At 43.9% G+C, this 12,966-nt stretch overlaps 1 protein-coding gene across 1 annotated transcript in view; it reads left to right on the top strand.

Annotated features, from left to right (window-relative positions):
• Positions 1 to 1,931: 1,931 nt before the first annotated feature.
• Positions 1,932 to 12,966, top strand: part of LOC146074755 (protein tyrosine phosphatase domain-containing protein 1-like) — a 40,278-nt gene continuing 29,243 nt past the window's right edge. Inside the window, exons 1-4 of the mRNA XM_083183215.1 lie at positions 1,932 to 2,036; positions 5,939 to 6,090; positions 11,712 to 11,908; positions 12,398 to 12,478. Coding sequence (XP_083039341.1) covers positions 11,730 to 11,908; positions 12,398 to 12,478 — 260 coding nt within the window. The 5' untranslated portion in view covers positions 1,932 to 2,036; positions 5,939 to 6,090; positions 11,712 to 11,729. The remainder of the gene's footprint in view (positions 2,037 to 5,938; positions 6,091 to 11,711; positions 11,909 to 12,397; positions 12,479 to 12,966) is intronic.

Raw genomic sequence — 12,966 nt, 5'->3', positions numbered from 1 at the left:
AGGCTGCAGAGTGTAAAAAAAATAGAAAAATTAAATAAATAAAAAAAAATCCAGCGTGGGGTCCCCCCCACAGCTGTAACCAGCACCAGGCTGAAGGAGCCGGGGCTGGTAATTAAAAATCAGGGAACCCGACAAATAGGGGTTCCCCGATTTTTAACAACCAGCCCCAGGCTCCTGCTCTGGGGCTGGTTCCCAAAATACAGGGGACAAAATGAGTAGGGGTCCCCCGTATTTTAAGAACCAGCCCCAGGCAAAACCAGCCAGCAGGGTAATGCCACAGCCAGGGGGAGACATTTTATACAAGTCCCCCCGGCCAAAGCATTCAGCCTTCTAACCAGTCAGCCTGGCCAGGGGCCCTGGGGGAGTGGGGACCCCCCCAATAAAGGGGTCCCCCCTCCAGGACTTACCTGACCAGGCTGAAGCCTGGTGCTGTCCCCGATGCCCCTGGGCGGTGGGCATCGGGCTGATTCAAGTGTAAAAAAAAGATTAAACTATTGTTTTTTACTGTGGCACTACAAGTGCCAGCAAGCTGGGACTTGGAGAACCACAAGTCCCAGCCTGCTGGGCATTACAGGGCCCGCTGGCACTTGTAGTTCCACAGTTAAAAAAAATAGTACACAAAACACACTGACACAAATTTTTTATAAAAGTTTAATACACACATCACACACACACTGATACTTACCTATCTTGATCCCGTCGGTAGGTCGCTGGCTCCGGTGTCGGCGGCTCCGGGGTCGGCGTCCTGTCTGAAGAAAATCCATGGTGGACCTGTGGAAGGAAATCCTACTCACCAGGTCCTCCATGGATGGTCTTGTGTCTTCTGTCTTCTTTTCCAGGGCTTATTTCTTTATCTTCTTTCTTCAAGCTGCCGGGCTCCCGGGACTTTCAGAGCTTCAGAGATGTTTCCTCCTAGACGTCTGGACTAAGAATGAATTCTAGCCAATCAGGAGCCGACTTTACTGGCTCCTGATTGGCCGCTAGGCGGCTCCTGATTGGCTAGAATTCAGACCTCTTAGCTTTTTATAGGCATTCCCACAGCAATGGAGGGCGTACCCCTGTGAACGCAGGCATGCCCATGCATTATCGGGGCGGACGGCTGATTTCACATGCCGGCGGTTGCCCCAGTTTGGTGGAGGGCAGCAATCTGAAAAGCAAGTATAGACGTCTCAGAGCAAAGGCTGGAAAAATTATTTGATGGTGAGCGACTATCGAATGATTCTCCTCCGTGCATCTACAGGCAAGCGGATGTGTAAGTGTACATATCCGGGCACATGCTAGTGCGGATATTTGCTTGGGGGGGGGGGGGGGGGGAGGGGGGCTTGCAATCGGTGGGGAGGCCTTTATATGCTCACTAGGCAGCGAATATAGCGAGCAGGTCTGAATCAGGCCCTATGTGCACTGCAGGTGGGGCAGATGTAACATTTGGGTGAGGTATATTTAAACTGAAATCTAAATTGCAGTGTAAAAATAAAGGAGCCAGAAACAACATAGCAAACACAAATCTAACGGCAAGCAAGGCAGCAAGACCCTCATTCTGGTTGACTTGATAAGCTGCAAAGGTCGCAGTTTACAGAGTGCCCGCCCTGACGAATCACCCCCCCTCGTTGCCATTTCCTCTTGCAAACATGCAATGCAACCACATCCTCTCGCATGTCCCACTGCTGGGAAAAGTTAATTTTCCTCCTTTTTTGTATATAGGGGGTTATTCTCGTTGATTTGCAAGGCTGCAAATTTGTATTCGTACTTATATCGTCAGTTAGGTTACACCAGGAATATAAAATAAAAATACTTTCCTATCATGCTGAATGTTACATCATCATAATGTTAAATTGATACTTTGTCCACGCAGATCAGTTCTTGGAATGTGGTGAAGAGTAGCATAGAGCGTATGAACCTGAAGGCTAATGTATTATGCTAAGGAGATTAGTGTAAGTAGGCTACAGATGGAGATTCATTCTGGGAGGAGCGCAAAGAAATATTTAACTGGGCAGAATCTGATTAGACTACAAGAACACAGAAAACAACCACGCAAGGTACAGTAATCTATTCACTTGTGATTGTCATGCCATTCTCCCATCCCAATTCTACATGTGGTCAGAGTAGTCAGGGTGTGTAGCAGTGTATTATGCCCAGGAATGATTGCTTTGTCACTACAAAATATTGCTGCAACCTAATCCAAGTTACAGTAATCTTGTATGAATTATTCAGTTCTGAAGGCCACTTACAAATCGTACTGTACTTATTGACAGTTTTTCCTTTTATTTGGAAATTATATTAAATTGTAATGGCTATTTAAGGAACATCTTGTTTGTATGTGATATTGTAATATTTTTATGGAATTGTAATCCTAGTATGTACATAGATGGATTTCAGTTGTGATAATCTAATATAAAGGCACACATTGGCATACCTCATAACTGTCCTGCATACCAGTGTCCCTTGGCGGGGGGGGGGGCAGTAGGGAGCCCCCCCTGTAATCTGGTGAATAGACGCTGTGCACACACGCACAGCGTCTATTCCCCAGCAGAGAGGTTTGGGGCTTGCCAGCAGTTTACAGAGCCGCTGGTCAGGCCCACAGAGCAGCGATAATGGGGTGTGGCTTTGTGAGAATGATGCAATTTTAGGCCCATTGTCAGTAAGCCACAAGCCAGTAAACCATACCCCTTATTTTCGGGCGTATGCATTCAGTACCATTCAGAATACTCAGACAATATTTCAAAAAATAAAAAGATGGGGGGGGGGGGGGGGGACTGAACTGGACCATATTTTTAAACATAATGAGTTAAGGCTTCTAGTATCATACAGGAAAAAAGAAAAATGCACGCTCTAGGTGCAAAGAACACTGATAGTAAAAAATGAAAAAACTCTTACATGGAGTTTAATTGAAGTTCTTAGCACAGATTTGCACAAGTACAGATGTAGCTCCGCTCATTCAGCGCTGGGGCACGCCAGACCACCCCCACTGTCGAACGGACACGATATCTGACTGGGTCAAGCGAGCCAGTTTCCTGTCGGCTGGGGACAGGAACCCTGCCAGTCTCCACTTCAGGGAGATGGGCATGGTAAAGGGGGGGGGGGGGGGGAGTGGGCAGGGGGGGGAACATGGCAGGGCGGCAGGGGGAGCTCCGTTGTAAGGGGCTGGCGCATGGCAAATCCACCGCCAGCCCCTGCAATGAAGACAAGCGCTACATTTGTATGTTGGCCCATCCACCACGTGTAGGTGATCTTCATTAGATGGGTCCCTCACATTTCTAATACTCACACATTACATTACCTTCAAATAGAGCCCATATTAACATGTAGTCAGCAATGCTGGAACCTGTGCTAATTAAAACACCTTATTTTGACACAAATGCTAAAGTGGTTAGCCAAGTCCATATTGTGGATCAATTGAAAAATTGTTCGGATTTCAGTTGTATACTACCATACCCAGGATTCAAAAACATAAACTGTTGCATTCCATCCAAACAAGCTATTCCAGTGTTTCCCAAACTGTGTCCCGCGGCTCCCTGGGATGCCTCGGGACACCTCCAGGGGTGCCATTCATAAAATATGTGTACAAACAGCAGCAAATCATGTCCTTATAACTGAACCTGAGAAGCACATATAAACACAATCTACTTAATTTGATATTTCTTTTTCTACACGTAGGGGTGCCGTGGAAAAATTCTGATACTCTAGGGCTGGGGTAGCCAACTCCAGTCCTCGAGAGCTACCAACAGTTACTGTTACTCCTCACTTTGGGCCAGATTCTTTAAGCTTCAAAAGTGATAAAATGGAGAGTGATAAACAGCCAGCCAATCAGCTCCTACCTGCCATGTCACAGACTGTGTTTGAAAAATGTCAGACAGGAGCTGATTGGCTGGCTATTCATCACTCCATTTTATCACTTTTGAAGCTTAGAGAATCTGGCCCATAATCACAAGTGAAGTAATTAGCTCCACCTGTGGATCTTTTTAAATGTGTTAGTGAGTAATGAGTACACCTGTGCAGCAGCTAGGTTGTCTGTAAAATGTGAACTGTTGGTAGCTCTCGAGGACTGGATTTGGATACCACTGCTCTAGGGTGCTGTGATTCAAACAAGATTGGGAACCCCTGCGCTATTCATTAAGTTATTTGCTTAAAATTGAAGAGATTTTGAACTATATGAAGCCACTTGCACTTTGTAAAAAAAATGAATCAGCATTGCACTTAAACAGATCTATGTAGTGTGCAGGAACACATCCAATCCCTTGCAGCCACACACTACATAGATCTGCTCAGCTGAAATGCTGATAATTTATTTTCACAAAATACAAGGTGAGCTACACATATTAAGATAATACAATTCTCTATCTTTCTATACGAGGACAGATAGCTCATAGTCCTCCAGCTGTTGTTGAACTACACATCCCAGCATGCCCTGCAGCAGTTTTAGAATGGCCAAATAGCAAAACTGTAGCAGGGCATGTTGGGATATGTAGTTAAATAACAGCTGAAGGGCCGAAGGTTCCCCATCACTGGTCTAAAGCCTCATGCACGTAGCGGTCAATAAAGTTAATCCTATTGGCCGATGGTGTCCGATATTGTCCGTACACACTGAATGATATTGGCCCCGATATTGTTTAGTGGTGTCGCCCGGGCCCACTTAATATGCAGGTCGCTTGATTATATTGCCAGATTGACCTGCATGTTTGGAAGGTATCAATCATCCCTTAACGATGTGAGGGTGCGTGCATCGTTAACAATATTGAGTATCCACGCACCACGCTAGAAAGACCCTTTCTGAGCGATGTTGTTAACAACATCGTCTAGTGTGTATGGGGCCTCATAATGATAACTCTACATATAGATGATGTTAAAAAGTGCAGTGATTGGTAAGAAAGTGAGGATATATAAACGTAAGTTAGTACTATTATTTATTTATTAACATTTTCTTATATAGCACATACATATTTGCGGAATATTTGAACATTTGAACATTCACACAGACATTCTAGGGTTAATTTTATTGGAAGCCAATTATACCAGTTAATTTTTGGATTGTGGGAGGAAACCGGAGTTTTCGGAGTAAACCCACGCAAGCACGGGGAGAATATACAAACTCCGCACAGTTAGGGCCATGGTGGGGATCGATCCTATGACCTCTGTGCTGTGAGGCAGTAATGCTAACCATAACACCGTCCGTAAGTTAGTACTATGTACAGTATATACAGTATTCCTTAAGTGGGATGTAAAACCAAATGTGTTAAATGGGTAAGCCAGGGGTTCCCAAACTTTTTTGAATCACGGCACCCTAGAGCATCAAAATGTTTTCAAGGCACCCCTAGGCCAAATGTGTCTTATTGGGAAAGTTAGGGAAAAATTTATAAGTAAGTACATTGTGTTTATATGTCACAGTTATGTGGTGAGGGACAGGATTTCCTCCTGTTTATCAACATATGTTATGATTGGCAGCCACTAGCAATGCTTTTGCCTGGTACATTGCACATAACCAATATGAATTGATCCTGGTCCACCAACCAAAGGCACCCCTGCAAGTGTCCTGAGGGTGCCTAGGCACACAGTTTTGGAACCACTGGGGTAAGCAATTTATTAAGATTACATGAAGACAGTGTGGTGTTGGTACACCTGCTACAGTTTAAAAAATGTCATCACAATTGTTTATTTATTTTATTATATGAAATCATATAAATATTGTGTATTTACATTATCATTTTATTGTTTAGTGTTCATAAGATGACAAAAAATCAAGCTTAAATAGCCACTATGTGTATAATTCGATAATACAAATTTACAATTCTTGAACCATTATATGCAATATTAGCCAGTTAAGTGACTTTATGCTATTGTACTGTGGTAGGCTGCTGTCTTGTGTTCATTTTGATGAATGTGTAACAATAATTCACATATTTTATATCCACACATACTTTAATTGACATACTTTGTTCCCTAGGTTGTTAATCTGTGCCATAAACAAAATTTGCAACTATAGTTGAATTTTGATGCCAAGATTTTGAGGTAGAATGTTCCTCAGTAAGAAGAGTTGATCAGGACTATTAAAGTACCTAGAACACCTCTCACAGTTTGCAGAATTAATGGAACCAGGTAAGTTCTGTGTGATGGAGCTTACCACTGTTGTTGTTCTATAAAATAACATTCATCATACCAGTGGAATAGCCCATGGGAGGTACAAAGGGAGCTGCTGCTTCCCCATTTAAAAATGGGGGTCATCAACATGGTCTCAGCAACTAACAGCTTTAAAATGAGGTAATTACCCCTAATCATGTGCACAGCCACATGCTGCCTATTCTCGGAGGTATCAAGAGAACACCATGGGAGGAATTTACTAAGAATACGAAGACGATTTTTCGTATTCGTATTACGAGGGGGACCGTGAAGGTCCCGATGTCGTATCCATTCGTATTAGCGTCTATATATAGGGCCGCTAATACGAATTCATATAGGAAGTCTGCACAGATCAGTCAGATCCGTGCAGGCTGCAGTGTGTTAAAAAAAAAGGTTAAAAAAATAAATAAATAAAAAAAACGGCGTGGGGTCCCCCTTCACGGCCGTAACCAGCTCCAGGCTCACAGCCTTTTTGTAAAAAATCAGGGTTCCCCGTATTTTTTAGGGTTCCCCGTATTTTTTACAGCCAGCACCTTGCTCAAGGGCTGGTGCTGGTTCCCAAAATACAGGGGACAAAATTACTAAGGGTCCCCCGTATTTAAGAACCAGCACCAGGCCCAACCAGCCAGCAGGGTAATGCCACAGCCGGGGGGGAGACTTTTTATACAAGTCCCCCCGGCCAAAGGATTACCCCTGACCGGTCAGCCTGGGCAGGGGTCCCGGGGGAGTGGGGACCCCCCCAATCAAGGGGTCCCCTCCCTCCAGAATGTCCCTGCCCAGGCTGAAGCCTGGAGCTGTCCCCGGTACCCCTGGGCATTGGGTACCGGGCTGATGAAAGTAGCAAAGCATAGAAAGAAAAACTACTGTATTGTCTAATACTGGGACTTGCAGAACACGTTTTGTGTGACGTTGGCTCCAGACTCCATCAGTCTGTATCTGTCGCAGAGTTACGAAACACTTGCACAGATTAGGAAAATTGATCAATGGTGAGAGAGTTGCATATGGATTTGCATCTGGCCGGCAATCAATGATATTTTCGCAAGTAATTCTAATTTTAACCTGTCTGTGCGGCAACTATCTCATAGTAGGCCACTGCAAATTCCCACAGCATCAATCAGGTCTAAATAAGGCCCTAAATTAGGAAATATTCAAGGCACTATGGGCCCAATTCAGTACTGATCGCTGTTGTACGAATTTGCACAGTGACCGACTATGTATACAATGTGTATGCATATGGGCTGCAATACGCAAGTGCGACACTTGCTAGCGAAGAACTCCGACTACTTTTTTCCTTCAGTAGCCATTCGCAGGTGATTGACTGGAGGTGGTAACCAGACATTTAATGGGAGCGCCAAGAAAAACGTTGGCGCGACAGAAAAAAACGGTAGGCATGCTTAGAATAACACTTGCGTGCCCAAGCAAGTTGGGGGATTGTTTGCTCCAGCCTCGATTAGACTGATTTAAATCACAGTAACCGTCGAGTAAGTCCCTGGCTATTCTGAGCCTGCGATGAGTGGTGACCAGTGGAAAAATCATTCCTCGGTGAGCGTCTAATGATTACATTTTGACAGGGCCGCTGGGCTGCGAAGTCTTCGCTATCAGTACACATCCCTTCTTATATAATGTCCCAGCTGCCATAAGAAATAACATACAGTAGATGGCAGCATTACAAATACATACATATCATTAGATAACAGCAGCACATTACGTTGCTACAGTATACAAGGAATTTAGGTAGGGGTGAGATTTGTACTATGCCCTCATACGTTAATGTTTCCTAAATGTTCCATAATATTTAACAGTAAATAAAATAACTTCTCATGCAATTTAACTGACAAGCTCATCCTGAGGACAGTTAAATTATACATTGTGCGAGCAGCGCAAAGTACATTATTTTTAGAGTTAATGCAGTAAAATGATTCCATCCACAGTATAATGGGCCTGAGACCTGATCATACGGCTAATAATTTTTGGAGCACAGTGATCAGGTATATGCCATGCCGCCAGAGTAAAATCCTGCCCCATGCAATCCTGCGAATTGCTTTGCATGGCTTGTGAAAATATTGAATGCCTGCAAATAGCAGCAAATTCATTCGCACCCCTCTCACCATCGATTGATCTTTTCAGTACACGTAGCCAGGACTAACCCAGTGGCTGTGATAGAAACAGACTGATAAGAGCTGGAGTTGACATCACACACCTTTCATTCAAACACTTTGGAATGCCGGCGTTTCCCTGTCACTTCCAGAAAACAGCTGGTTACCACCTACAAACGGTGGCTTCCTGTCAATCACCTAGCGGACAGCCAGCGATTAGTAGTAGCAGGCTTTTATCATTGGACAGGCTTGCGCATACAGTATGTACTAACTTAGAAGTTGCTAGGTAACATGGTGGCCTGAGCAAGGGTATGTTTTAGCACATTATACCACACAAACTTACTTTATACTTACTTAACATCCAAAATTAACTCCATTCGTCTGGACATCTCATCCCACCAGACCATCTGTAACCAACCACCTCCTCTCCCTCACAATCCCTCCTCCACCCCCTTACCAACTCTGACATCCTTCTCCCATGTATCTGGTGAAGAAGTCGTGGTTCTCATCCGTTTCTCCCTCCTCGCCACCTCCCCATCTGACCCTATCCCCTCCTGCCTCCTCCCCTTCCTTTCTCCCTCTGCCTGTTCTCATCTCACCCACCTCTTCAATCTATCCCTCTCATCGGGTACTGTCCCCTCTGCTACTTCAAGCATGCTCTTCTCTCCTATCCTTAAAAAACCTACCCTTGATCCTAATTCTCTATAACTACCAACCCATGTATCTCCTCCCTTTTAGCCTCCAAACTCCTTGAATGTATTGTCTATAACCGCCTTACTGCCTTTCTTTCCTCCCACTACCTTTCATCCCCTCCACTCCATTGAAACGGTTCTCACAAAAGTCTACAATGATCTTCATGCTGCCAAATCTAAAGGGCACTACTCTCTACTTATTCTTCTTGACCTTTCTGCTGCTTTTGACACTGTGGACCACCCTCTCCTTCTCCAAATCCTTCACTTACATGGCCTGAGTGATACTGCCCTCTCTTGGCTATCTTCCTACCTCTCTGACTGCTACTTCTCTGTATCCTATCATGGCTCTACCTTCCCTGCACTTCCACTGACAGTTGATGTCCCCCCAACGCTCTGTTCTTGGTCCTCTCCTTTTTTCTCTATACCTCATCTCTAGGTTAGTTCATTTGATCATTCGACTTCCAATATCATCTCTATGCTGATTATACTCAAATCTTCCTCTCCTCTCCTGACTTCTCTGAGCTCATCACTAATATTTCCAGCTGTCTCTTTTCTATTTTTTTTTGGATGTCTAAGTGCTTTCTTAAGCTAAATATGTCTAAGCTGATCATCTTCCCACCTTCCCACATAACCTCACCTTCCACAATTTCAATATCTATTGATGGAACAACTATCTCCTCCAGCCACCAAGTACAGTGCCCTGGCGTCATTCTTGATTCATCTCTCTCCTTTAAACCACACATTCAGCATATCTTAGTCCTGTCATTTCCACCTCAAAAATATTTCCAGGATCAGACCCTATCTCACCCAGGATGCTACAAAGTGTCCTCTACTGAAAATGTGTTTTATTTACCATGTACTAACTTGTATTTGTACTGTCAATCACTGTTTTCTTGTATTTTTGCTCATCTATGTATTGTCAGGTGCTGCGAAACTCTTGTGGCACCATATAAATTAACGATCATAATAAAATAACAAACCATAATGCCCATTACACATTCTGCCACATGCTGTAATGCCCCTTACAAATTATTCCACGCCGTAATGCCCATTACACATAATGCCACACAATAGATAATGCCTATTACGACACTCACCATAATGCTCATTACACATTAAGCCTTACACCGTAAAGCCTATTGCACATGCCATCACACACTGTAACGCTTAATTCACTGTATGCCACACACCGTAATGCCATAAGTACACATTGGCGCCTATTCTGGATCACTCTTAGTGAACCGAATTCGGCCCCTGCCCAGATGGACTGATTTAAGCATGTGCATTTCTGTGCATGTGCAAACCTCAACTGCGAATGGCCTTGGCGATTTACAATGTCGCTGGGCCATTTGCAGTGGGGAGGAATGACAGGGGCGGACAGGGGCAGTGGCTGTGCTGGGACATGGGAATGCACCAGGTAGAGCCCCTTAGACACACTGCGCCAGGTAGAGCCCCTTAAACACACCTTGTCAAGATTATGCATACCGTAATGCCCATTATACATTCTGCCATACACTGTGATCTTGTCCTGATGAAAATTGCGATGTAGAAATTGAAACGTTGAAAGAACTTATGGTCTCACTGTCCTGATTTTTGAAAGCTGGGGAGTGCCACTAACACAGTTGTCTTCTTTTGTGTATATATATATATTTTTAAATAAGTAATGTGTTCATGACTACAGTGAATGGCCTCAGAGATTTACAATCTTGCTGGGCCGTTTGCAGTGGGGAGGAATGACAAGCGCAGTGGCAGGGCTAGGACATGGGAACATGCCAGGTAGAGCCCCTTAGACACACTGTGTCAAGATTATGTACACCGTAATGCCCATTACACATTATGCAATACACTGTGATACCCATTACATATTATACCACACAGCATAATGCCCATAACATATACCACACACCATAATGGTTATTACATGTTATACAACATAAGTGCCGCTTACCTACATGCTCATTTCTAGGGGTTTCTTGCTCAAGGGTTTACATGCTCATTGCCAGGTGCTTCATGCACGCTGCCAGGACATTCATGCTCAATGTTACAGGGTATTACATGCCCCTTGCCACAGGGGAGGGTAATGCTTGTTGCGAAGGGGGATTACATGCTCGTTACCACAGGAGAGTAAAATGCTTGTTGCCACAGGGGACTGGAATGCTCGTTGCCACAGGGGAGTGGAATGCTCATTGCCACAGGGGAGTGGAATGCTCATTGCCACAGGGGAGTGAAATGCTTTTTGCTAAGGGGGATTACATGCTTGTTGTCAAGGGGGTTTTAAATTATTTCAGCCTGGTGACAACTGGCGCAAGATTTAAAATTGTCACAGACCTGCCCACTACTCTCTGCTGGCTATCCCTGCTCTCTGCTTGGCTTTCCCCGACTCCCTGTTACCATGAGCGGCAGCGCACAATAAGGCTCCATAGTCCTAAAGGCACTGACAGAAATGGTGAAGAACTGTCTCCTGATTACTATGGCCCCTTACTCAACTGCGTAGTCCACATAAGGGGTGGGCCAGTCCTGCACTTATATTAGCACCGCTGTTAATATATTACTTGTGTGTTTGTATATACAATATATATACATATATATATATATATATATACTGTATATATGTACAATTTATTCATATGGAATGCGTTCAATATACAAACTACTGTTGGAAGACCATCCCTGGAAACCTGAAATTAGAATACCTTCTGGTATGTCAAAGGTAAGTATACTGGAGAAGTGGGGGGGGGGGGGGGGAGCAAGGATTAGGCAATGGGTGGGGAATTAGGGCTAGGCTGCTTATATTAATATGTTGTTATTGCAGGCAATATCTTCAAAGGTCATGTGTTCTCCCACAAAAGAACCACGTCCATCCTATTCACATACCCGAGAACGACTTGTACGGGTGGTTCCTCCTCATTTAATTTGTTCTCTTACCTGTGGGGGTCGTGACTGTCGGTATGAGGGCCCAGATGGTTGGACTCTGGAGCAACAAGCAATTCGAGGACTGTACTCCTCTTGGTGAGAAAACATTTAGCTGCTGGTAGTATTTCAGTAATAAGGAATTGGTACACTTTGGAATACTGGGCAGTGACTGGGAGGAAAGATGCAGAAATGGTTCATTCAGTGGTAGCATCTCAGGCATGTTAATGCAAGACCATGTATTCATAGACATACAGCTGCAGGCTTAGAAGACAGTCAGATCGGAAAACTGCACCTTCCATAGGGTTGGTGCGATTATGATCTGACCAATGGTAGGTTATAAAGATGTACCAATTCAAAGGCTTCACTGTGTTTGTATCCCCCTTGTCTGAAAAATGAACATGGTCTAAGCTAAAGGTGGTGTGGCCTTGATGGGAAACCTAATTACGCCACTTCCGGGGCAGCCTAGCATCCCTGGAGATTTCCATAAACTTGCAGAAAGGAGACCTCCAATAGACACTGCTGTCCTTGTGTGCTCCCCTGTCCTTATACTAGATATACATACTCATTGTGTTCTTGTGATTTTAGGATTACAGATGAGATACTGGCGATGAGCCGCCCTTCCACTCGTCTCATACAAGAGCACAATATCACAGAGCAGTTCCACAGGTAAGGAATACCTCCTATCATTGGTGAACACGTTTAAAAATATGGAATTTTAATAAAGGTTTGCACTTTTTGAAATGAATTGAAAGCATGTAATTAATAGCCTTAATAAGGCACAATCAAGAACCATCAATGTTGAGAAGTTCCTGATTGTGCCTTGGCATATTAATTGCATGCTTTTAATTTGTAAGTGCAAACCTTTATTAAAATTCCATATTTGTAAACGTTATGCACTTTGTCCTCTCTGTCTTTTCCCCTCTATATGTAAACCACACCTAATACTGGAGGCGGAGAGTGATCTACATTTCATATGTCATTGCACCACTGTTTGGATTAATTCCAAAGGACCACTGCAATTTATTGCAATATATGGATGGTGAAACATTTTTATTGTACCCCATACATGTGGTGTTAACTATTCTCTAAGTTGGGAACCCTGGAAGCGCTGAACATCTTTGTTCTTTTATACACAAAATAGATTATCCTTTTCA

Source organism: Crinia signifera, chromosome 4, assembly GCF_055691185.1.
Source record: "Crinia signifera chromosome 4, ASM5569118v1, whole genome shotgun sequence".
Classification (NCBI taxonomy): domain Eukaryota; kingdom Metazoa; phylum Chordata; class Amphibia; order Anura; family Myobatrachidae; genus Crinia; species Crinia signifera.
This window is presented reverse-complemented; position numbering and strand designations above follow the sequence as displayed.